The sequence below is a fragment of the Aulonocara sp. 'chitande type north' Nkhata Bay genome, linkage group LG22 (genome assembly GCF_057382095.1).
Source record: "Aulonocara sp. 'chitande type north' Nkhata Bay isolate Kocher_YH1m ecotype deep benthic linkage group LG22, A_spYH_male_GT1.1, whole genome shotgun sequence".
In the NCBI taxonomy this organism is placed as follows: Eukaryota; Metazoa; Chordata; class Actinopteri; order Cichliformes; family Cichlidae; genus Aulonocara; species Aulonocara sp. 'chitande type north' Nkhata Bay.
Genome location: NC_141364.1, coordinates 18540393 through 18567722, shown reverse-complemented (window position 1 = coordinate 18567722; position 27330 = coordinate 18540393). Strand labels below are relative to the sequence as shown.

Genomic DNA, 27330 nt, shown 5'->3' with positions numbered 1-27330 from the left:
TCGTTTGCTGTAAACTGCAGAAAACGCACCCTCACTGTGCTCGCTGTTCTCCGTTCCCCGTCCCCTCTTATACAACAGTCTCACCCAAACTCACAAACATCAACATTTAACTTCTGAATAACCCTCAGAGTGTGAGAGCGTGTACGAGTGTGTATTTACGTGCAAAAACCAGTATCAGAACCACAGTGCATGTTAATGAGAGAGGGCTAATTCTTAATGCCTGTATAAATTAGCCTCACCATGGCAACAGCAGACAAAATGGGATGAAGTGTGTTACGTAAAACAACAGTTATGAGCCAACTGCCAAGAAGTAGGACACACACACATACACACACACACCCTCGTGTTACAGGGCCGAAGCTTTTAAAGCACCAAACCTGCATTTGGAGAAAAAAAGCTGTTGTTTTTTTTGGTATATCCTGAGCTTTTAAAGATGCTGCTTTCAATGTCATTCAACACATAAATACATCATTAAAAGTGACTGTGCTGCTTGTCATTATTTCCTTCTTTTCTTTTATCTCATTGTGCGTACAAAAACAGAAAGATATTAGAAAAACAAGAAAGGCAGGTGCTGATAACAATGCAGAAAGGCAGAAATATGTAAGATGATGCAGCAGTCCGGCTGAAACAGTCAAGTTTGTGATAAAACAAAACCAACTGAAGCGATCGGCGATGACTGGAAGTGAAGTAACATGTTCCAACACAGCCTGCAGGCTGCAAGCGTGTGCCTGAAAGCTGCGCAGTTATCCATGAGTCCAGGTTTGTATAAACTGGTTCAGTGAGGAGGGTAACTGCTGGTCTAGCTCCAAGCCGGGCTAAACTTGCTGCAGGCTGCAAACCCAGAGCCAAAAAATAAACATGTTGTTTCCATCTATGATTTTCTTTTCCTGTTCACAATGAAAAACCAGGTGTGTCACATATGCGAGAGCATGTCAGCCCATCGAGAACAGGTAAAAAGGTTCAGGGTTAGCTGTGTTTTGGCTAATTTTGAGTGCTTGTTCCAGTACTGAGGGTGCACCAGACAAACTGCAATGTTCTCCATTGCAGTGAGTGAAAGAAGTCAAAACGGGAAGTAAAGCAATCAGATTTTTCTCCAGAAAGAATGAGCTTTTTCAATACGGAAGATCAATTCCACCAACATTTTTTGCCATCAATGAGTAAAACTCTCAGGTCAGGAATCTCAAAATTTCAACTTAATGACTCAAACTTCTGAGAAAAAACTTGATCTTTAGAGATGATTTAACAAAGAAATGTTCATATTTTATCCATATTTCAAGCTGTTGCAGCATCTTTCCTTGTATAATTTGGGACTCTCTGTGTCTCTGTCCTGATGTATCACTGAAATGGAAGTAAAATGTGACAAAATTGTACACGTGTGTCCCTTCAGCCCAGCTGAATCATCCATGAAGCAGTAACCTTTGCTGCTGAAACATTTAGCCATCTCAGAGGTGCAGAGGTGTTTACAGCCTGGAACAAATAAACAGTTTACCACATTTAAGTTTTGCTTCGCCTTCCCATCATGATATTATTGATTAATTATTAAGGCTTGATGTTACACCTTAAAGACTCTTTGAGCAAATGGTGGAGTTATTAAGGATTTGATCCAAGATGTCCAAGTTCTTCATCTGTCACTGGTCATTTGTAAATCACTGTTATATTAAATGAGACATGAAAAACAACAGATTTTAAGTTCACCTTGCTACCCGTGCTTGCTAGCTAACATGTTTGTACCATGAGCCATTAACTTCCCAAAATGCTACACACTGCAGATTAAAAACAGTGCTCCCCATCTTTTTAAATCGAGCCTTTATCACAAAACTAAAACTTTTCTGCATCTAATAAATAACTTTGTAACTACGCTCAAGGGTTACCTAGGCAACCGGAGCCTGGAATATCTGCCAGGGACCAATCGGTTACAATCAGGCCACATATCAATGGCAGTCAATTCAAATGCTCGTCTTCTGTCGCTGCTCACAGTCGCTGAATCTCAGCGGCGTTGCTGCCGCTCGCTTCCTACGTGGACACGTCTTTATAAGTAATATGGTACATTCCATGCATGTATTAGTTAGTTAAGATTAATTTCATGATGAAAGGGAACATTTATCACTGAATGTCCCGGAAAGAACAGGTTTTAAATCCAAAACTCCCTGCAGGTAAAATATGTGACACTGACAAATGTGCTTAACACACCGATGCATAATCACAAGAACAGCCATGTTTACGAACCTGAGCGGGGTGCACATGCAGATGTGAATCTACATTACTACACAGCACAAATCTCACGATATTGCTTCTTAACCCGATTCAGGATTTACACATTTACAGCTACTTTTACAAGGAAAAATGACTTCAGGAACAGGGAGCCTTATTATCCACAGTGCTGCAAAAGAGTGTGCGTTGCTCCCGAGGAGGAAGGTTTTATTCATCTTTACTGAAAAGGCTTCTCAAAGCTCACTATAAAGCTGGGAGGAAAGTGCTTTAAGATGACATTGTGGAGTAGAAAAATGTCATCTTTTGAGGTGCCGATGAAACACTTTTACTAAGCATGACTCTCACTTCAGTTTTCCCCACCAGCAAGAAACAATGGGTTAAACTACTGTCTGGTTGTAAGAATCCACTCCACTGAACTTCAACATCCTCCAGCTCACTGTTTAGATTCCAAAATCTAAAGTTTTAGTTTCGGCTCAGTCTCTCAGTCTCATGTTTTAGCTAATCAAGATCTCACAAAACAGCTGTCTGCTCTGAAACAGGAGAAAGAGTTCCATACAGACTCACTGGTGAACACAGTTGAGCACTCAGCAACATAAAAGCCAGAAATTTCCCATAGAAGAGGGGAAAGTGATGTTAAAGGGAAAGTGCTGCAAATGCATTCAGTCAAGTGCCCTTAAGTGGCTAAAAACAGTTATTACAGATTTAAAAAGAAGGATATTTTATGCTTTTCTTTACTTTCTGCCATATATATTTTGTTAAGACCACCAGTGTTTGTGCACGCAATCAGTGTGAGCCACAGCTCAGGATTCACACTGATTCAGACAGTCTTTTTTTCTTGTCTTGGCCCTGCAAGGTGTCAGTCAAATAGAGGCAAGTCCCCAATATGTCCGTTTTAGCAGAGCAGCCCCGACCACTCGCTTCTGAGACCTTTTGTTTGCAAAGTGCAGCCAATCACAAGAAAGCTGGTTAAAGTGTCCATGTCCTTAAAGTGAAAGGGGTCCAAAACCAGGTGTTACCATAATGAACACAAAAAAAAAAAAACATAATTTAAAGCCCAATATGTATAAAACTAAGAAGTAAAAGAGGGGCAGCCAATCAGAAGAAACTTTGATTAAAAGAGCAGAGGAGGTAATTTATATATGGCCAGCAAAATAAATATGGATTAAATATGGTTTTCATAGTCAGTCATCTGAACTCATTCTGCTACCTAGAAATTAACATATTAGGTCCCCTATAAAGTTTTATGTTAATGTTTACTTAAGACGAATATTTATATATTCAATTATTTTATTTTCTGATGATAAATATATAGAGATAATAGAGAAATTTAAACTTGTAGACGACAGGTATAAATCTCTAGTTTGTGTAATCCAATCTTACCAGCATGTTATACGAACCCTCACATCCAGAAAGAAGGAGGAAGGTGTAGTAAATAACACGACTGTGGGACAAATGGGAATTTGTAAAAAGCTTTGAACCTGAAACGAGAGATTGACGCTGTTATAACTGACCATCATGTGCAGGATCATAAACACCATTTCAGAGTCACCAGCCTGTGATTCCAGGAATCCGTCACACAGAGAAAAGAAAAGAAACAAAAACTTCGTGTGTGATGCTGGTACCTGGTGAGTCGTCTCCACATGTGCTCACAGGGCTCTTTTTCCCCCCTCAGCTATCTCTTTGAACGGCCACAATGGTGGAAATTCCAGAAAGAACATAAATGTTCAACATGACACCCAAACACACATGTAAAACAACACAGACTAACTCAGTTTGTTCAGGGAATCGATTTCTGTTTGGAGCGAGCAGTGAGACTATTCAACAAGAAGCTTCCACAAGAGCTCCAATTAGGGAGATAGCTCGCACTGATTCTTTTAAAATCAAAATTATACCAGGACAACAACAAATAAGCCGTTTTTACGGATGCTGGAACGATAACAACATGTTTTTCTTGCTGTTTATTCCTTATTTTGTTAAAGGAAAATGTTAAAGTGCAGCGATTCTTCATCAAACTATTTTTAAAGATTTAGCCAACGTAAACCTGATGTTATAAAACAGATATCACTGATAATTGTGGATGTTATCTTATCTGCAGCGACACACACACACACACACACACACACACACACACACACACACACACACACACACACACACACACACACACACACACACACACACACTGAATTTCAGCCAGTGCTAACATGGCTGATGATAAACTGATGCTTCCCTTCTCAATAAGAAAGACTGACTTCTCTTTACTCGTATCACTTCTTCTGACCAAAAATAGTCTCTCTGCCTGAAATCCTGACCTAATTAGTAATTGGTGACGGATTTACTTAAAAAAAAAAAGGGAAAAAAAAGAAAAAAGCTTTACCAGGTCATCACTGAACTGATCTGGACCCTATAAATAATAAAAAGAATCAGCTGAGAGTCGACTCAGTCATCTGATGCAGTCAAACGCTTTATTGTGGGAAAGACTGGGAACTGGATGCAGTGCAGACGGGACGTGACGGTACTGTGGTGGCCTCTGTGTGTGTGTGTGTGTGTGTGTGTGTGTGTGTGTGTGTGTGTGTGTGTGTGAGTGAGAGAGAGAGAGTTTTAGAGCGAGAGAGGGGGGAGGCCAATGTCAGCTCTATCACAAACTCACCACGGAAACACAGCACTGGCAGGTATTTTAAGTCCATATCGACCCGATCTATTCCCGATTTATCGATGTGTGAACTAATCAGTTATTAATAGATTTATTTATATCTGTCAGAAAAGTCAAAGATCATTTCTCTCCACCTTTTCACAACATTTAAAGACACCTGCGCCGCTTCAGACACCAGTGTGTGCGCCAAAATCTGCCCAAAAAAATCAGTAAGATGCGAATTTGGTCACTCCACTCCAATTATAAGTCATCAGGGTCCTCACGGCGCACGGGAAATATTAAGAGCAGGATATGAAGTGGAATTTGACCAGATTAACTGAGGCGTGTGGGGCCTGAGGTTACATTCAGGCATTTCAGCAGGAGGGTCGTGCTGCAATCACTGTAAGCCTTAACAGTGAATGCATCCAGATTAATGATCTAGAAGATTCAGTCAAAAATCACTGAATGCTGCAACAAAATGAAGTACCTCAACAGCACAGCCACAGTGCGTTTGCTGCTGAGCTCATACAAGCTCACCTAACTTGATTGCAGAGTATTAATAAACCCACCCATCTGTGATGCTTAGTCAGAAATGACACAGATGGCACGGACAGGAAACGCTGCGTCTTAACAACATCACCCTACGCTCTGACAAAGAAAAAAAAAAGGCTACATATGTTTTAACCAGGTGTTTGTTCTTCATGACGCCGACTGATCTATCGGCACAGCAAGAGAGCGAAAACATTTTCCTCGAAATCAAAAAAGGGGAGCAGCGCAGAAGATTAAGCCCCACGTTGTCTTCTTCTACATGTAAATAAAAAGGTACGCTTGATTAACATATCAGTGCGCTCTGAATGTGTGTCAGCATGAGAACCCGTTCCCTGCTTCCTCTGGTCCTTTGATTTGTCCGTCATGCGATGGCTCCGACTGAAAGTGGCCACCTATGCTGCAGCGCTGGAATGCAGTTACCATACAAAACAGGATTATTCAGCTTATTTCAGCTCCATTTGTTATTTTCAGTGGGAAAAGACAACAATGTTTTCACCGCTGGCAGCTGCTGTGGTAACACGATCTCAGAGTATCGCACAGCCATGTGTGAATCAGCCAGTCAGCGACAGGGTTTGCCACTGTGTCAGCTGTGAGGTGCAACATTTCTCTGGACTTATTACTAACAACGGGCCGAGATCAGGCCTGCTGACCCGAGTTATCACCGCTTATTAATGTTTAATAGGGTAAAAAACTGCACACAGTGATATATTGCTTAGGAGAAAAAAGAAATTTATGCAACATCTGACCACATTTTTTCTAAGAAAACAAGCAAAACATGACCTACATCCATAAAGCACATGCTTTCTGGCTATATTTGTTTCATAATACAACCATATGCCCATACTCTCCCTCTCTCTCTCTCTTACCAGCAATGCATTCAAATCTGTGGGTGTATTTCACAAACAGAAGTCATGGTGGATTTCTGTTCCATTCATTCCTCCTGTTGCCTTGAGTTAGCCATTACTATAATGTTAACGACACAAAAACTTACTCAGCGGCTGAATGAAAGAGAAAAATCACACTGTGCGGGATTTAAAAAAAAAAAAAAAAAAAAAAAAAAAAAAGGCTAATGGAAAATGACAGAAAAAGAACATCATGTCCCTGAAAGCAACTTTCTCTGGTGCAGAAACACACTGAAGAGGAGAACTTTCCTTTCCCTCTAAAGTGTTATTTCACAGTTGGATACTTCAAGTTAACGTGGAGATTTCTGCACTGCTTATAAAGGAGATTCAGTAAGGAGCAGGGCAGCTTTTACAACCAGTGAACGCTATAATACATGGGTCCGTTTATGTGCTGATGTGTGATGTGTTAAAGTTTTGGTACTGGGTGTAGCTCAGAGAGTCGCTGTATGACAACAAAAGCGAAAAGATGACTCAGACGCTCACAGTGGATGGTGCTGCAGATGCTACAGACAGGCAGCAGAGACGCTGCATCACCATCCATCGCACCAGGCATCGCATGAACTCGCTCACCTGCTCACACCCAAGCCTCTCCACGCACAGATGTTTCACAAAGCCCACATCTGGTCCAGCTGTGATCTCCTGTACGGATAACTGACATTTATTTTATGATTTCTTCTTTTTTATTATAGTGCGGCAGCTTTTATCTGCAGCCTGAAGCAGAGGATGAGCAGGAGAGAGGTGAGCGCGTGCGCTAAAGGTCAACAGCGCCGAATTTTATGTCTTTGATACATTAGCACTTTAGCCAATGCAGTTAGAAGGCAAAACATTTACGAGGGAAGGAAAAACTCTCTGACCTTTCTCAGCTGCTGATTATTTATTGATGGTAGGGCTGGGCGATATGACCCAAAATTCATATCTCGATATTTTTTAGCTGGATGGCGATATAAGATATATATCTCGATTTTTTTTTTTTAAGCCATAAAGTAAGAACAAAAAGAGAGTTCTTAGTCAAAGCTGTGTCCCAGATGTCACACAGGCACTTTTATTAACATACAGCACAGATGTACATGAAAAATTACTCAAAATTAAATTATGAGCATTCATTAAATAATCATGCTCCATAAATAAATGAAAACAAGGTTGTTTTTGTGCTAAACAAAGAGCTCACAATTGTGCAGTCAAAATATAAACTAAAAGACGCTGAGCGTAATAACAAAGACAGATTTCACAGCTGCTCTGTTCCCAAGTTTTGCTGTGTGACTGATAGCCTGGAGTTTGAAATCCGCTTCATAACCACGTCTCTTACAGGTGCCATTTATGGTCCTTATACACACACAGTACGGTAATATTACGTTGATGCACAGTACGTATCACTCCGCGAAGCTCCTCGGTAGCCGTAATGCGCCGACAATCTATCAAGCGGTGCAGCTCCGTAGCTGACCAAAGTCGTACTCAAACATTTTGACAGATTGCTGAGCGCCGTGTACCACATAAAATCGGTTCGCGGCCATCAAGCACAACCAGAATTCATACATAAGGCGCGCTATCAACTTTTGAGAGAATGAAAGGATTTTAGGGTTAGCGCTGTTAGCTCGTTAGCGCGGTTAGCTCGTTAGCATGTTTAGCTCGTTAGCACGTTGACGCCGTCCAGCCCCACGCATGGGGCGATGCGCAGTAACTCGTTAACGGAGATTTGCCGTGTCCGTCTTGTCGCTGCCTGCACGTGAAGCGATGGGGGAGGAGGGAGAGTTGTCTTCAGTGAAGGCGAGGCGGAGTAACGTTGCGTAGAGACAAAAGTGGACGAAAGAGAGGCAAACTTGCGGCTCCACAACTATAATTATAACGTAACATAGACTATATCGATATAAAGGATATTGTCACATCTTATATCTCGTATAAAAATATATCGATATGTTTTAAAAACTCGATATATCGCCCAGCTCTAATTGATGGTAAATGGTGCCACTGACCACTTAAAGAACTTTTACACTACTTAGACATGCAGAGCGGAGGAGCCGAGGATCAGTCACCAGACTGGAGGACAACCTGCTGAACCTCCTGAGCTAGAGTTGCAACAATCGCAGTCTGAAAGACTTGTAAGAATCATGAGCATAGATGAAACACTCTGAAGGCTGATTGATTTTTTAAATCTATAAAGCAAGTCATGATTTTAAGTAAACTAAAAGCAGGAGCGCTGGTTTAGCTCACTGGGTAGAGCGGGTGATAAAGCCATGGATAAAGCTAATGCAGAGGCCTTGGGCTTGAATGCACCCCGAGGCCATTTACAGCACGTCTTTCCTGTCCTATTGCAGCAAGAGTTAAAAAAATCTCCTAATATATATTGCAGAGAAAGATATTGTATGTAATGCCAGTATTTTCTTACATCCACGGGATTATCAGATCCCACAATTCCCATAATCCAACTTGATTTCCCTCAGCTTCCAGCCTGGTTTTCTTCCTAAAACCATAGCTATCCTCCCCATGTGTGCAGTTCAGTTCTCCTAAAATGCTGAATAGATTTTTAACAATCAGTTCAAAGATAACTGCATTCTCAGCTGTTGTAATGTCAAAAAAACATCATTACCACACTGAACGTATTTTGAGTAGCAGGTTTCAGTCATCCTTACAACGATTCCCCTCAGGACGAAGGAGTTACACATTCCAACCCCTTCTTCACCTTCTTAAGTCATCTGTCACCGCACAGCTGTGTGTCACAGACGCCCTCAAGCAGCTGAGTAATGGAAACGCCCACTTCAGGATGCCTTAAGTTGCAAAGATGTCTGTGACAAGATGTAATCACACGCATGCGGGAAAAAAAGGGTGCGGGATAGCTCACCAACGAGCAAAGACTGGAGGCAGGAGGCAGAGAAGACAAGTGCAGCTGAGAGATTCATCACCCTGGTAGGCCAGAAACGCTGACAGCTCATGCACGACTTTCTATCAGTAACTATGAAGAAAACTGTCAGGACTGCTGGCACCGGATGTGCCACCAATCTGTTAGCCTCATGTTGTCATGCTGTCAAAACAAAGACCCAGACATGAAAAGATCACGACACACACACAGACGTGAACCAACAGAGTGTCATCCAGCTGCTGGACTGCTGCAGAGGAAGCACATCAAACACCAAAACAGACAGATTATCAGCTTAGGACGCTAAAACGCTTATGACAATCATAACGCTGCTACTACCAACTGCTGCGGCCAGAGGTGTGTGCGTGTGTGTGTGTGTGCCAGTGTGTCTGATATCATGGATCTCCCATGACGTCTCGTGCAGAGCATGCAGCATGTGGTGCACACCTCACAGAACAGTAACGCAGATGTGGGGGAGGATTACCTCAGACAGACACACGCCAAGCTGATCTGCTCAGAAACAACAGGAGGAGGGGGTGAGAATGGGTTCAAACACCCTACCATAAATTCCTCATCTGCATCTACGCAGGAGGGCACAGAAAGGACAGGGGGGTAAATAGATGTGGTGGAGGAGGGTGGAGAAAGTGCCAGAGAAAGGAGGGATGGAGGGAAACTGATAGAAAAACACAATAATATAGATGGAAAACCCAAAGGGATGCCGAGCAAGCACTCAGCGAGATTGATGCCCCCCCACATACACACACACACAGAGCTGGACACTTATTAGGTCCATTAGCGGCACATAATTGTTCCGGTTTTCCATTTTTCATACATCACCACTTCTTACTCGTGTGGTCAGGAGAAAAACAAAAACATACAAAGAAAAGTACACACAAGCCTGTGTGTTTGTGTGTGTGTTGTGACTTTAATGGGATATAACAGGTTGGCGCTTCTGCACTATTATCCACAGTCATTGTGTTTAAGCTGCACTGTTCTCAACACTGGCCTAAAGAGCTCTGATGTGTCTTTAGGCAGCTCAGTCCTCTGTAGCGATTCTATAGGCTAATCTTATTGTAGCTCCGCTCATTAATAAGCCAGCACTGGTTTCAGTGTCTCTCTTAGAGGGACGAGTGAAGCAGAGTGAAAGAAAAGACAAACGCTGCTGTGACACTGTGACTGAAAATGGTCACAGGAGGCAAAAACTGAGTCGCTGTAATGAAGCAGACTGTCAGAGGGGCCGTGGTGTCCACCTCAAACTCCCATCAGGCCCTCAGACACAAACCAATGAACGCTGATCGTATTATTTATATAAAAAGGTTAATGCAGCATGTCTGCTTTTAATACAGTTGACTAAAAGCTACACAAGATTAAGGTTTTACTATATTGATGTTATATTCCATATTTTTTATGAGCTTCCAGACCATCACGGTGTCCAACAATCATCCTCTTGTGCTTTAAATCAAACAAATGCGGCTCTGTGATCAGATTTTCTTAAAGTCATCTATGGTTGCGAAAAGCGGAATTAAATGGGTATAAGTATTAACCCCCATTTATGGCATTTGGTATTGGAGAAATTACGAATTTCTTAATTTCTTACTACTGATAAGTAGTGGTGTGCGATACTGCATATTTTGGTATCGGTGCGATACCAAGTAAATATGGGCCAGTATCGCCGATACCAATACTTTTCCATAAATAATTTTATATGTTTTTTTATGTTTATATAAATTGGTAGTGTTTACCTGACAAGCTTTCTACAAATCCCACATTTTGCTGCTGTCTCATTTTCGACTTGAAAATACAGCCACAGGGCGCTACTCTTCTTCTTTCTTCTGTTGCATTTTCTCTGTGCTGATGAACCTGAGCGAGCAACTTGCTTGTTTGTTTGCTTTGTGCGTCTAAGTCACGTCACATGACAGCAACATCTAAACACAAGAGGGGGGGGGTGTGGCTGCTCTGCGCTGACACAGGAGCGGCGAGTCCGGTGACCTGGCTGTTTAGTCTTTGCCGAAACCACAGAATTGCAAACAGGAGCGGAACCTAAAGTAAAAAATCGATCTCACCAGGCTAGTATCAATCTGATACCGATACCGACTTGGTATCAATACAATCAATATTTGGATCGATCCGCCCAACACTACCGAGCACTAGTACCATCAAAACCTTAAGGACACCCATCCTTTTATATGACAGAAGAAAGAAAAAGTATAGCAGGTCCATTTTAAGGTGAAAGTATACAATCCCACCTTGTGGTACATGAAATTCTTCTAAACAAGCTCTCCCTTCCTAGAAAGCCCAGGATGGACACCCATCAAAGCTGTCAGGGAGTGACCTAGACGTCAGTGACATTTTAGGCATCATTACCTCACGATGTTTGATCTGGCAGGACGTCCAGCTGAGGCTGGTGAGTATTTAAGTTCTGCAAAATAAATAATTAGTCAAAAATGAAATTGTAAATATAAACGTAAAGCGATACGACATCAATAACTGAGCGACTTTTCAAAAAAAAGTCTATCTGCTAATCGTGGTGTAACCACCATCAAAGTGACCTCCAGTAGTGACTCTTCCTGTCCAACTTAAAGTTCCTCTCTTATCTCATCTGACCCCGCCCACCTTCCCCGAGGATACCATCACCCTCCACCACTCCTCATTCCTTCCAGCTGATCCCTTCCCTCTGCCTCAGTCAACCCTCCACTCCCTCCACATACCACTTAACCCCAGTGTAACAGCTTATGACCCACCTTCTTGACACCAGAGTTCCCAGCTAACATGAAAAACCTCCCACACACCCCCTCTGAGGAGGCAGTGATTGTAGGGCCAGGCATGTTGGAACAGCCTAATAAGACTATCATCCTGAGATAACCTCTGACTTACAGCTGGCAGCTTTATCTCACTCCACATCCTAAATGGAGGTTTATCTCAGTTAGCTCAGCATGTGATGAAGCTCTTTACACAAACAGACATTTCTGCTAAACTTTGGAAAGTTACAAAGAGACTCTGTTACTAAAATAACACTAGACTGGATGTGCTCTGAAAACAACTGTCATCTACAGTATACCAGTGATCAGAATGACCCATTTTCTCCACAGGGAGCATTCAAATTTCATCAAAGGACCGGAAAAAAAAATCTGCCTCTTGCAAGTCACGGTTTGTATCACAGCAGCTTCCCAGACGCAGGTTAAAAATGGAAGTCAGGATGAACTCAGCAGGAGTTTTGAGACTTTATTCTTCAAGTCGTCCTCAATATCAAACTTCTTTAGAGCGTTCGGAGCGTCAAAAGACTCCAATTGGATTCATTTCCTTCCACTGGGACTTGGAGAGCTTTAACTTTCTGCAGCCTACGGTCCTTAAGAAATAACTATCAGCTGTGAAAACTTCAAGGAGGCACTCCTCCTGTAAGAATGCAAGGCCTTCGTTTCCCCCAAAAAAAACCACATATATGCGCACAGATGGAAAAACATATGTAGGTGCATGCAGTGAATACAAGCACCCACCCACCCACACACACACACACACACACACACACACACACACACACACACACACAAGCAATATTCCTGAGAAGTACAAGTGGGTCTACTTAGGAAGAAAAAGGTCAAGTGCGCCATGTGTGAGACGCTGATAGACTTAAAAGCACTAAAATACTGTGTTCACAATGGACTACCAGGTCATGCTTATCCTGTTTTGGCATTTGCATAACCTTCATAATGCGCTTCTGTTGAAGTATCTACATGAGGCGGTCAGTGAGGTCACACCATGGTAGAAAAATCAGCATAGTGACCAATACGTTGATTTAAAGAAGATTTGCTTTTAGCCCTGAAGTATGAAAGTGATCCCAGAGCTGAAAAAGAAGCCAATGAACAAGTGCCGAAACATGTAGTTCCTTAAATGACCACTTGAATGATCACTTTTGTTAATAACTGTACAGGGGTGACTATTTTTTACTGCATAAAGCTTAAAGTTTGGCATTATCCAGAACGTGGATGCTTAGGGTAGCCTGTGTTTGCTGTTGTCTCAGTGAAACTAACTTCTTATTTTAGATCACAGTAAGTAACACGCAGACTTTGTTAGCCCAGCTAGCTAGTGGTTGCTGATAACTTGCCAGGTTTAGCCTCTCATTCACTTACAGACACTCATAAAAACAAACAAACAAACAAACCAATACAAGTTTGAGTCGTCCAGATTTTCAAATTTGAAGCTTCAAAACAGTATTTCTAAACAAATGGGTGATGTCATGTTAGTTACATCATCTATATACAGTCTATGTAGTAAACTAGCTCTCTCTTTTGGTTTTGAAATACAACCTATTATCAGATTTATTGGTTTTTATGACTAATATTTCTTTAGTATCTTCATAACGATACAAAAAAACCATCACAAAGAAATATTCTCTGCAGCACTACAAACAAAACTTCAAAACCTTATTTGAATGGTTTGATAAGTTGACAAGATAATTACAGTTTACTAAAATTAACAGCAATTAAATTAAAAACTTTGCCAAGAGTTTGGGCTTGGTTTCGATTTTTGAAATGGTGTTAGAGGGCTGCTGCTCAATAAAAAAATAATGTTGATGATCGACACTAACTTGAGATGGTTAGATTTTTTTCCAAGCAACAATGCCAAACTTTCTTTGGAAACGGCTTCAAAACCATAAACATACTTCCTTGTTTTATCTGATAGTGAACTGAATATCTTTGGGTTTTGAACTTCTGGTCAGATTTAAAGAAGAGTGACATCTAATAAATCTCTGGGCTCTGTGAAACTGGCAGCTGTCCCACTTAGTTGACACCAACGCTGCAGTGTTGTGTTTTGGTAGTTGAGGGGAAAACCCAACAAAATGACAGAGCCTCTGAATTTCCTCCAAACCACACAGTCATAATTCCTTTAATGAGGCTTTTGGAGAGAAAGAGAAGGAAATGAGTGCATGTGGGTGTGCTTGCCCCTGCATGTGTGAGACTCAGAAAGTGAAAGCTGGAGAGAGAGAGGGGGGGGAGAAAAAGGAGGGACGGTTGAGGCAGCAGATGCGGGGAATGAAAAGCTGGTTGTGGTAAAGTGGAGAGAAGGTGAGGGGGGGAGCATGTGTGAGAGTCTGGGAACAGACGCTGGTCCTGCATCCCCGCAGCCCATCTCAGCTTGGCACAAACACCCTACCCCTCGTCTCCAGCCCCCTTCAAACAGCTTAACCACGGCCCAAACAGCCTGGCAGCGAAGCAAAGCACTTCCACTTAACCATATCAAAGTCAGCCTGGCGCTGCACTGAAAGAGCATTTAGCCCTGGAAAAAAAAGAAAGCCCTATTCCTCAGAAACGGCATGAGCAGCCAGGATGGACGTCTGCGTGGTTTTATAGGCAGCCGATTTTCATGTTGTTTTGTTGTTATTTATATGTGTGCTGGAGATGGCTTTGAACTGAAGACTTCTGATTGCCTGAAGAACCTTTTGATCAACTTGGAGGACACGCAGCTGAAGAGATAACGTCAGCTCAGTTGGAAAGCCTTTAAACAGGGCTAGATTTTTAAAATTCGAGGAAATTCATGCATCCCTCTGGGTTAGAGGGCCCAGGAAGCAGCAATCTGGCAGGTAGAAACCTGCTAACTACCTGCTTCTGACAGAACAGTCAGGGCTCACTTCACAGACAGTTCCTCCTCAGCGCTGCTGCTGTTCCATTTATCTGCTCTGGTTCAGCTGGAAGATCCACCGTGGGTGGTTTCAGTGGACAATGGATGCCCTATGACCCTGCCTCATCCCCAACAAACCCGGAGATGCATTTGTAAAAATCACTGGCCTGATTCTGGCATTTCACTTGCACTGAGTCCCAACACGTGTGGATGCTGCGATAATACAATTTTAAACCTAGTTTGCATGCTTCCAATCAACACTGATCACAGCGGATCATCTGTCAGAAGAACAGAGTGACACATGACACAAAGAGCCGCGCACGCACATGTTCGAGGCTAAATATACTCTCCGTTTTACAGTGTCGGAGTTCAATTTCCTGAAGTTGTTTATTTTCAGAAAAGCGTGAAGCCCCCAAAACAAATTATTATTCTATAAGTTTAATTATGTGATCTAAGAGATTTATGTAAGGGGTTGAAAATGAAATTATTATAGGCTTCCGTACGTTTATCCTCCACTAAGCTCCATCCTCAGTGAAATCAATTCACGCGTTGCCTTGATCCACTAACCCAGTGCCCGGGGGAATCAGCCTTCCTCCACAGTGGGGAAAGAGGAGTTCCCCTGAATGAGCGCACCACACCAAACCACGAGCCTATTTTGTTCCCGGTTTAACCCTCTGTGAAGTAGCACCGAACAATGCTTCAACCCACCTCTGGAAAAACTTCACGACAGCGGCTCCTCAGCGGCGTCTCCGACCGTCTACCTGCGCCTCTCCATCCATGCGTAAGAAAAATATATATATAAAAAACACAAAAGTGATTTCTCGCTTTCTGCGCGGAGGGTTTTAGCACCGATTCAGTGACAGTTCAGAAAATCTCATTCCCAGAGAGACGGACCAGCTGCCCGGTTGAGTGATGGATGATCGTCGCTTTATTTTTCACCCCCCCCCCACCTCGACGAACAGTCGTCGCGGCTCCGACCAGAGCAAACACTGAGCCCACTCACACATTCCAGTTTGTGTTTGCAGCGCTCCTCCTGAACAGCGACGGCCAATCAGAGGCGGAGGATGTCACGGGGAGGGCGGGGTCGATCTTTTCTGTACCCTAACCACGGCTGAAGAATGACCCCCAACTCCATCGTGTGGCGGTGGGGGTGCCCGTACGTGCATTCATTTACGCGTCTCTCCCTTTGTCTCCATCTCCGAAAATGAACGAGCTGTATTATCGTGAGTTTCAAAGACTGAATACTTCTGTTATTTAATATCTCACCTTGATAACCCTGCAAAAGGTGGCCAATATCAGCTGAGATCATATTATTGCACAATTTTGCAGACTTCTTTTGGTGCTTTTTATTGGCTATAATCTACAAGCTAACACTCATACAGACATCAGACAGGGTTACTGCACTGTACGCGCATTGGTTGATGTCTCAGCATGCTGTGAAGCTGCCCTGTTTTATCTGCTGTGTACAGTGTAGATAATAAAAACTTGGCACAGATAATAAGGGGAGACTGGGAGCCAATAGGAAACATTTTTCCCTCTCTGAGGAATTATTTGGAGTGTCTCTCTTTTATTTTGATCTATAAATAGTCCAAATGACCATTTTTATTATTTCTATATATAAATATGTGTAATAAATATGTGCCAAGCTAGTGATGTGCAATTAAAAGGAAAGACCTTCATAAACATGCTGTTTGTAAAGGTTTATCAGCTACAGGATATGACCTGCACTTCATAAACCATTCACTAATAGGGATGCGTTCATGCACACTCACATTAGAGAAAATATAGAACAATGTATTGAGTTAGATTATGAATTATCTCCATGTGCGCTCTGGACAGCAGTGGGATCATGTTTAGGAAGCTTTCATAGCTTTAAGGAATTAAAATAATTTCATGCCTCATTCTGCAACATTTCACCAGTGCCTCGCTGTTTCATTTCTCTTATTGTCAGGTTGTACGACTGATTATATAATTACCCGTGAATGTACATCTTAGCACCAACAGATTATTCCAAATCACCTCGTCAGCCTGTTTGCCTCAATAGGGGTTTGCTGGGAGGTCTTTTCCTTGGAAAGCAAGCTGCAAACTAACCGAATTACATGCGAGGGAACCATGAAGAAGACAAACGCTTCCATCTTTAGAAGCTACAAACAGCATGAAGTGCAGGTGCTGCTATTTGAGGCCGAGGGAAAATACATTTCTGTGGCACGACTTATGAAGAGCGACTCGTCGTGAAGTGCTCCTGCCAACATAATTGCCCTCCATAAGTGGATACATTGTTCCGCTGAGTCCATACAAATCCAATTCAGTTCACCCTTCCAAGAAGCAAAGGGAGCAGAAAATGGCTTGTCCATTTTAATCCATCAGCTTGGTTTTTAGTAGAGAGAGGGACTTTTAAAAAGACTCACCGATATGATTAATCTTAGAGGGTGGGTTCATGAGGTTTTCATGCAGGTTGGAAATTGGTCAGTTTCTTTAATTTTGTGTTAAATTAATTGTCTTTTCTTAAAAAAAAGGCCAAAGGTGCTCTTTAGGGTGAGAAGCTGTGATCAGATATAAGTGGCACAAGGTCTAAAAGAATCAAGAAGAGGCTACAGAGATGCATAAGGTGGTTAAACATTGTTAGAAACACCTTTAAAACACATCTTTCCGTCTTCAGGACTGCTGATCGGCCAGCTGTACAGTGCATTGGAGGGAAAGCTGGGTTTGCTGTCCTTTAATCCTTTCCTGGATAAGTGTGCAATAAAGTGTAACACATGCCCAAATCAATCTTTATGAGCAGAATTTTAAACTGAACGGATCGCTGATTTCACCAGCGTCCTGCAGTAGTTACAGCAGGAAGGGGAACCCTTTCACTTGTGACCACAGACTGCTCAGCTGTGATTCACCGAGTGTATTAGTTCCTTGTTAAAACATCGATAAAAAGGCAGAGAAATCCACAGAACTCATAATCTGACAAAAGTAGGCTAGCTTAGTCATAAATCAAAGCCTGTTGAGCCATCGACCTTACGGACAGCTTTTGTGGAGCGTGATTTCGACATGACACGAATGTAACTTAGCTTTAGGGAAACAGAAGAAATGAGATGACTGTGAATCTGTAAAGTGAGCTGACAAAGTGACTCAAATCGTCAAAGTCATTCTTGATTTAATTTCTACTTGATGGGAAATGCATACGCCGGCCATTAGGCTGCATAACGATGATGACAGATACAGACAGAGAGGAGGGATGAATGAAAGACGGATAAAGGTTTAGAGGAACGACTTGGAGGAAATGTCCTCATTGTATTTCTTGCTAAAAGTCAGATGATGATTTAAAGTGTTTATGTCTGAAGGGAAGCCATAAAGCCACCATTTGGCTTAACGACATAATGCTAACTTTCTGAATTGTTTTTATCACCCTAAGGCATCTCTTCCTCATTAGCAGCTCCATATGTTCTGCTGTCAGCGAACTTTCCCCACCTGAGCCTGCCAGATAAATGCAGCCACTCACCTCAAACACGATCATTACTCAGCCTTCGTCTTTCACACTAACTGTGGCCGAGCGGTTCATCCCTATTTTTTAATCATCTTTTCAGCAAGTACATTTTTATTTGCTCGTACTTTGTGTTGTGCATTTTGCTGTTAAATCTCAGGTCCAGTAGAGCCAGAGAGTTGGTTTCCATGAGCTCCTCGATTAGCACTAACACACACACACTCTCTCTCTTCCTCTCAGCTGTTGGACAGCCCAGCCTGTAATTATGGCTGTCATCAACAGCCCCTGACCAGCAGCTATATTTACCTCCGTGTACATGCACACCACAAAGAGAACAACATATAGACCAGGCAGACCAGTTACATACAAACAAAACCACACATCTAGCAATATGTTTTTAAAAAAAGCCTGCATACCTAAACTAAGGCTAAAGATTTCCTCCACATGTGCGAATTGAGTTACACAATCAAGGAAAATCTGGATGTAAATGCTGTTAAAATGTTAAGTTACATAATTTCATGAATATATATAGTTTGCGTTGAAATGTCTTTATTTGAAATGTACATGTGTAAGGTGAGAGCTAGTGTCTCGTGAGAATACCCTTAACGAGAGCACACGAGACTTTTCATGGACTGCGAGGGAGCAGATGTCTCTCATGAAGCGATTTAAGCTAAAAGTTTACTAAAAGAAAGGGCAATACAAGGACTTAAGGACCTCTTTTCAGGACAAGCAGCCAACGAGGTATTTGTCATTTGAGAAATGTTTTTTATTTGTGTTTGGACTTAATATGTGTACTGTAAAGTTGCTAATTGTTTGTACTGTTCGCTCGTGACCAGTTCTCACGGCGTAATGGCGTAATGGCGTACTGGTGATGGTGAAGCTGAGGAGAGAAGGCCCAAGTAATAAACGCCCGTTTCAAAGAACCGACCTGTGTCTGTGTTGTCGTGAAGAGAGCTACAGTGAGAACTCGCCTGCTCAACACGGGTAGGAGAGGACAGGATCGCCGCGGATGACGAAACGACGCGGATCCGGTGCATCACGTCAGATAAGCAGAGTGCATAACGCATATCGGCACAGCATTAACAAGCAACGGTGGTTAGACTGAGTTAAAGCGCTAATTTTCACGTTTAAGATCAGGAGAAGCTCTACCACAAAGTGAAGTTAAGGTGGTGTGAGAAGTGGTTAAATGTGAAAATTGCAACTAAGGGACTCATCTGTTATTCTTGCTTGCTTAATGTAGAGATTAATCCAATGTGTTTGCATTTATAGTTGTTGTACATCACAAGGTTTATAGAACAAACAAGTAAATATTTAACAAGCTCACAGGTTATGAGTAATTTTGAGTTATACAAAATCTGCTGAGTTTAAAGGGCACCTTATGTGAATTTTAAAGGGGTACTATACTGATGTGAAAACTTGAAAACCTTTAGTAATGTAAATGATAAGGATTTAAGGTATTTCTAAGTACATTTACACTGTTATTGTATATTTGTGATAAGGTGATTTTTGTTGTTCTTGTCTGTTTGAAACTTAAGTTCAGTATTGAAGTCAACAGTGTGTTGGAAGACTCATACATACATTTATGAACCTTAATTCAAATTAAGTTTATTGCAACTTTCACTTACACATAGTCCAGAAGAAATCTAGTTGAAGTTTAATAGCTGCACAATCACACTGCTATAATCTCAACATGTCTAACATAAGCAGAGAGACCTGCCATAAAGATGCTGAACAATCCGCTCAAGCTGAAGCTACTGTCACTGAATCTGCAGCAGAACTAGAGGGGCTTCGAAGAAGTGAGAGGGCGCGTACCCTAACAGAAAGGGGAAGAGCATACCAAGATGAGAGACTGAAGCACATTCAACGCAAATACAAAATCATCTATGAGAAGTGGAGGTGTCATGCACGAATAGGCAAAGAGTTATTAAGTGGTGATGCTTCTAAGGATGAGTTAACTGAGCTTATTGAGAACATCAAAAGCACCTGTTCTGATGTAAAGGTGGTTTATGAGGAGCTGCGTCAAGCGCAAACCCCTGAACCAGACCTGCGGCGCAGGGTTGATACATGCATGTCATTCTCAGAATTTATTATTCAAAGAGCAGAGAGACAGCTTAAAGGTCATGAAGCAGATAAAGATGAAGAGTCTTGGCCTGATGCTGGATCTGTTCTAGGCTCAACAGGTTCTGTTTCTAGACCACTGTCTCGTCAAGGATGTAGTTCTACCCACTCTAGCAGCCACTCTGTCAAAAGAATAGAGGCTGTAGCTGAAGCTGCTGCAACTCAGGAAGTCTTGGCAGTGTTGGAGGAGCAAGAAAGGGAAGAAACAGAACTTCAAATGTTAGAGGCTGAGAACCTAGCCAGACAGCAAGCAATCCAAGATAAACGTAGAAAACTTGCACGCCTAGAAGAAGTAAAGAAGCTAAATGCTGCTAGAGCTCGAGTGAGGGTCTATGATGAAGCTGAAGAAAACATAGAAGCAACTGATTTGTCGTATGGTAGTGAAGTACTGCCAGAGCTTAGAGTCGCTGACTCCACAGTACTTCCAGTCACAACCCATTCTCTCAATGCATCAAGTCCCCCATTTATTCCTCAATCCCTAGCAGTCACAAGTCAAGCTCCTTGTCCACAACAGCTACCTCAGTCTCCTCCAGCCTCAGTGTTGAGGCCTCAAGAGCAGAATAGCTTAGATCTGGTCAATGCACTAGTAGAAGCTATGAGTGCAAACCGGCTCCCAACACCAGAGCCTGGGGTGTTTACAGGAGATCCCTTGAAGTTCAAAGACTGGCAACTGTCCTTTGAAACATTAATAGAAAGGAAGAACATCCCAAAGAATGAAAAACTGTATTACCTAAGAAAGTACTTAGGTGGCACAGCAAAGAAGGCCGTGGAAGGATTTCTTCTATTGGGCACAGAAGCAGCATATGACTCAGCCTGGAAGCTTTTAGAGAAACGTTTCGGAGACCCATTCCTAATTGGGAAGTCACTCAGAGACAAGCTGCATGCATGGCCAAAGATAGGTTCTAAGGATGCTTGCGAGCTAAGAGAATTTGCAGACTTTCTCAAGAGCTGTGAGGCTGCCATGTCTCATGTCAAGATGCTGGAGGTCTTGAATGACTGCGTTGAGAGTCAGAGGATTCTGCTGAAATTGCCAGATTGGTTGGTTTCCAGCTGGAATCGCAAAGTGATGGAAGTCAGACAAGTGAAAGCTGAGTACCCACCATTCAAGGTGTTTGTTGACTTCCTATCAAAGGAAGCAGATCTTGCTTGCGATCCAATTTCCTCAATACAAGCACTTAAGAGTGTTGAAAGCGAGAAACCAAGGCATCTACGAAGCCAAATAGTTCAAGCAAAGACTCTGACCACAACTACAACACAGAGCAGTATTACATCATGTGTTTTCTGCAAAAGGACAGGACACATCCTAGACAAATGCCGAAGTTTCACAGAAAAGACAGTTCAGGATCGTGTTAAGTTTGTACACACAGAGAAGCTTTGCTTTGGATGTTTGAAGACCGGTCATCACTCAAGAAAATGTGATAACAAAAGCACGTGTGAGAAATGCCAAAAGAGACACCCAACATGTTTGCATGACGATAAGTTCAAGGAACGTCAAAGGCCAATCCACCTAAATGCAAGTGAAATTTCAAAGGACAAGGCAGACACCACAGAAAGGACCGCAACAGCCACTTCCAACAGAGTTATTCAAGAGGGTCTAAGCACACGAACATCTTCTATCTTGCCAGTCTGGGTGTCATCTATTAAGCAGCCAGATCAAGAACTGCTAGTTTATGCACTCTTAGACACACAGAGTGATACCACCTTCATACTAGATGAAGTAGCTCAAGGCCTGAACACAAACAGAGAGAATGTCAGTCTGCGACTGTCCACAATGTCTGCCAAGTCGACAGTTATTCCATGTCAGAAAATGACAGGTCTACAAGTGAGAGGATACAACTCAGAGAAAAGGATTCCACTACCACCTGTTTTCACAAGAGAATTTATTCCAGTAAACAGGCTGCACATTCCTACCTCTGAAACAGCTCTAAAATGGCCACATCTAGAGCAACTGTCAGAAAAGATTCCACCACAGTTGGATTGCGAAGTAGGCCTTCTTATAGGCTACAACTGTCAACGAGCCCTCCTCCCAAGAGAGATCCTGTCTGGTGACGAAAATCATCCATATGCGCAGCGGACTGATCTGGGCTGGAGCATTGTTGGTTGCTCACATTCAGCAAGCGACAACAGCGATCCAATAGGATTCAGTCATAGAATCATAGTACGACAAGTGACACCAACTGTGCATCCATCAGTTCAGCTAAAGAAGGAAGTGCACTTTGCGTGCAGGACTCAAGTCAAAGAGATCAACCCACTTGACATAATTAAGACTTTTGAATCAGATTTCACAGATCACTCAACAGATGATAATCCAGTTTCTCAGGAGGACCTCCTCTTTCTGTCTAAAGTGAAAGCTGGAATAAGACAGAAGGAAGATGGCCACTATGAACTTCCGCTTCCTTTCAAGACAGACAAACCTAATCTTCCAGACAATAAACAGTGTGCAGTTCACAGGCTCAGCTCATTAGAGCGTCGACTGAGGAGAAATGAACAATATTACACGGACTATGTCAATTTCATGAATGAAATCATAAGTAGAAGAGATGCTGAGAAGGTGCCACAGTCTGAATTAGACAACCAGCCAGCATGGTACATACCGCACCATGGTGTCTACCATCCCCACAAGCCCGGGAAGATCCGTGTGGTTTTCGATTGTTCGGCACGCTACCAAGAAACCTCTCTAAATGACCATCTCTTGACAGGTCCAGACCTGACTAACACATTAGTTGGTGTGTTGTGTCGATTTAGAAAGGGTCCTATAGCCATAATGTGCGACATCGAAAAAATGTTTCACCAGTTCCACGTTGCAAGGGAACATCAAGATTATCTCAGGTTCCTCTGGTGGGATGGAGGTGATTTGGATTCTGAACCCTCAGTGTACAGGATGAAGGTACACCTCTTTGGGGCAGCTTCATCCCCCGGTTGCTCCAACTTTGGACTGAAATACCTAGCTTCACAAGGCCAAGGCAAGTTCAGCAAAGAAGCCATTAAGTTCATCCAAAGAAGCTTCTATGTAGATGATGGCCTGACAAGTGTAAGGTCGACTGCTGAAGCTATACGCCTGGTAAAGGAATCAAGAGCTCTGTGCAAAACAGGAAATCTACGGCTACATAAGTTTGTATCCAACGATGAGAGTGTGATTGCAACAATTCCACCACAAGAATATGTTCAGACCAAAGATCTAAACATGGCTCTAGGAGAACTTCATATCGAGCGAGCACTTGGAGTTCAGTGGTGTGTTGAGGCGGATGAATTTCAGTTCAGGGTGGTGGTAAAAGAAAACCCACTGACAAGGAGAGGCGTTCTCTCAACTGTTGCCTCAGTCTATGATCCACTAGGTTTCGTGGCTCCATTCCTACTTATCGGCAAACAGATTCTTCAAACACTGTGTAGAGACAAGGTAAGCTGGGACGAACCTCTCCCCGAGCACATCCAGCCACAATGGGAGTCATGGCTCAAAGATCTGCCTCATTTGGCAGTTCTAAAGATTCCAAGAAGCTACCTTCCATCAAACTTTGGTGAAGTCTCACTATATGAGCTTCACAACTTTTCTGATGCAAGCTTCAAAGGGTATGGTGCATGCCCATACCTTAGAGCGGTGAGTGAAACAGGACAGATAAGTTGTTCACTTGTCTTGGGGAAAGCAAGAGTAGCCCCTACCAAACTAACAACCATCCCAAGGCTTGAGTTATCTTCAGCTGTGACCTCAGTCCGCATTGGTGATATCATTAGAGGCGAGCTGGAGATTGAAAATGTGCAAGAGTATTACTGGACTGACTCAAAGGTGGTCCTTGGCTATGTGAACAATGATGCTAAAAGGTTCCAAACATTCGTGGCCAACCGCATCCAGCGAATAAGATCTAGCACAAAACCTGAACAATGGCGACATGTCAACTCTGAAAACAACCCAGCTGATGGAGCCTCAAGAGGATTGACTGCAGTTCAAATGAAAGAATCTAGCTGGCTGAAAGGACCCAACTTCCTTTGGCAGCAAAATCTCCCACATGAAGTGGGAATGGTGGGAGAAGTTGAGGCTACTGATCCTGAACTTCGGAGAGCACATGTTCATGCAGTTAAAGCAAGAGAACAGAATCCAATGGTAAACCGTTTAACTAAATTTTCTGACTGGTCCAGAGTGGTGAGAGCCATTGCCAGGCTCAAGAGATTTGTCAGAGAGTTTAAGGGATTTCAGTCGAGAACTAATGAGTCGACTAATCTTGAAGAACGAAGAGAAGCAGAGATCTTCATCATCAAACTCGTACAAGAAGACGCTTTCGCTGAAGACATAAAGAAAATAAGAGGCAAGAAGGAACACACTTTGAGCAGGCACAACAGGCTACGCCAGCTGAACGCTTTCCTGGACGAAACCAATGTTCTTAGGGTGGGAGGACGGCTGTCTCAGTCAGCCTTACACCATGATGTAAAGCATCCTGCGATTCTTCCGAAAAAATCTCATGTGTCAGCTCTGCTGGTCAAACATCATCATGAGCTTATACACCATCAAGGAAGGGGCATGACCATGAACGAGTTGCGCGCAAGCGGAATATGGGTCCTAGGATGTGGAAGTGTGGTCTCCTCACACATTTACAAGTGTGTAAAATGTAGACGATACAGAAGAACAACTGAGGTTCAACAAATGGCAAATCTACCAGGAGAGAGAATTGAGACATCTCCCCCCTTTACTTATTGTGGGCTTGACTGTTTTGGCCCCTTTATTGTGAAGGAAGGAAGGAGAGAGTTGAAACGATACGGATTGTTATTCACCTGCCTATGTTCTAGAGCAGTTCACATAGAAACCCTTGACGATTTGACAACAGACGCATTCATGAATGCACTTCGATCATTCATAGCTATTCGAGGACCCGTGCGCCAGCTAAGATGTGATAGAGGCACAAACTTTGTTGGTGCTAGAAAGGAGCTTTCTGAATTGCTTGAAGGAATGGATCAAGACCATACAAGGGCGCTTGGTTGTGAATTTGTGCTGAATGTCCCATCAGCTAGTCATATGGGAGGAGTTTGGGAACGCCAGATTCGAACAATCCGAAGCATCCTGATAGCTATGCTCGACAAGTCCGCCAGCAGACTTGACACCATAACTCTAAGAACGTTTCTGTATGAAACAATGACCATAATCAACAGCAGGCCACTAAGTGTCGAGCATCTTCACGATCCTACTGGTCCGGAACCCCTCACTCCCAACCACATTCTAACCATGAAATCATCTGTAATTCTGCCACCCCCTGGACAATTCTGCAAAGAAGATCTCTATCTGCACAAAAGGTGGAGAAGAGTACAGTTTTTGGCCAATGAATTTTGGCAACGATGGAAACGAGAATACCTGCTAAACCTCCAACAACGACAGAAATGGCAGAAGCTGTCACGAAACTTGCAACCAGATGACATTGTAATATTAAAGGATGACAGTGCACCAAGAAACCAGTGGAAGCTTGCAAGGGTTGTGGAAGCCCTGCCCAGCGCAGATGGCAAGGTGCGAAAGCTAAAGCTTCTGCTCAGTGACACTACTTTTGATAAGGGAAAACCAATCACTAAATCAGTTTTCCTTGAGAGGCCTGTTCACAAAGTAGTTACATTACTTGAGGCCACCTAAAACACACGTAAAGCTAAATGACCTACACTTAAATGTACACTCACACATCACTTCCTTATAATTTTCATTGAGGAAAATCTCTCATTTTAAGTCAATGAGTGATTTTGGTGGGAGTGTAAATGCTGTTAAAATGTTAAGTTACATAATTTCATGAATATATATAGTTTGCGTTGAAATGTCTTTATTTGAAATGTACATGTGTAAGGTGAGAGCTAGTGTCTCGTGAGAATACCCTTAACGAGAGCACACGAGACTTTTCATGGACTGCGAGGGAGCAGATGTCTCTCATGAAGCGATTTAAGCTAAAAGTTTACTAAAAGAAAGGGCAATACAAGGACTTAAGGACCTCTTTTCAGGACAAGCAGCCAACGAGGTATTTGTCATTTGAGAAATGTTTTTTATTTGTGTTTGGACTTAATATGTGTACTGTAAAGTTGCTAATTGTTTGTACTGTTCGCTCGTGACCAGTTCTCACGGCGTAATGGCGTAATGGCGTACTGGTGATGGTGAAGCTGAGGAGAGAAGGCCCAAGTAATAAACGCCCGTTTCAAAGAACCGACCTGTGTCTGTGTTGTCGTGAAGAGAGCTACACTGGATCTGAATCAGTTTTTGTCCAATATATTATCCTATATTGCTAATGAATCAACTTGCTCTAAAAAGTTTGTCCCTTCGAAGTTCTGCCAAGCAAAACACCTCAGGTAAAATGCTCGTGCGCACCTGTCCAGAACTTAATGAGTCATCTTGCTAACAAACAGGCAGACAAGCAAACAAATGAGCTGGAACAGTTACATAACGCCCTCAATCAAGGTTTAAAAAAAGAAGTGCTTTTTCCTTTCTCCTTCCTTCTCTGGTGTGCTCCAGCTCTGTCAGTCCCTCCCTGATTTAAACTGCACTTAAAACATACTTGTTCCACACTTGTTATGGTGGCTGCCAGCGTCTCCTGACTTCTTTGACTTTAAAACCTTGTTTCTCTGTGGGTATAGCTGCCAAGCGTACGTGGGTGCATACCCTGTTCACATAAACCTACACACCCTTTCATATACACAAACTATGAATGGAAGAACTTCCACTGACCTCCCAGCAGCACAGCTCCTTTCCTTCCATACCAACCTCCGCCGCTGCTGCTGTTCACCACCTTCAGTCTCCTGCTCGGCCTGTAGCGCAGCATTGAAACTCTTGTCTCTCTCTGTAGCTCAGATTCTACTTCATTCAAACTTTTTTATTTTACATTTTACTCTTTTCTTGATCCTTTTCCCATATTCCCTCATCTCTGCTTAACGGCATTTGACTGCTAAAGCCACGATGATTTCAAAAGACCACATGACTGAAGAGCCAGGAGGTCAAGGCTAAAGGATGTACAGGCACAGCTGATGA

General features: G+C 42.7%; 1 protein-coding gene and 1 long non-coding RNA gene across 8 annotated transcripts in view; one reads left to right on the top strand and one right to left on the bottom strand.

The window, feature by feature from the left end:
• Positions 1-27330, bottom strand: part of ripor2 (RHO family interacting cell polarization regulator 2) — a 77128-nt gene that overhangs the window by 31851 nt on the left and 17947 nt on the right. Inside the window, exon 1 of one of the 7 annotated variants that reach the window (XM_086279948.1) lies at positions 27031-27260. The exons of 3 other annotated variants lie outside the window; for them this stretch is intronic. In XM_086279948.1, coding sequence (XP_086136074.1) covers positions 27031-27124 — 94 coding nt within the window. In that variant the 5' untranslated portion in view covers positions 27125-27260. Of the gene's footprint in view, positions 1-15469; positions 15751-27030; positions 27261-27330 lie in introns of those variants that run through there. 3 more of the 7 variants (XM_086279951.1, XM_086279953.1, XM_086279952.1) reach the window with 3 other exon arrangements.
• LOC147303998 (uncharacterized) lies at positions 8245-13443 on the top strand. Its single transcript, XR_015126999.1, has 3 exons — positions 8245-8390; positions 11436-11549; positions 12235-13443. It is a non-coding gene; the product is annotated as an uncharacterized LOC147303998 (long non-coding RNA).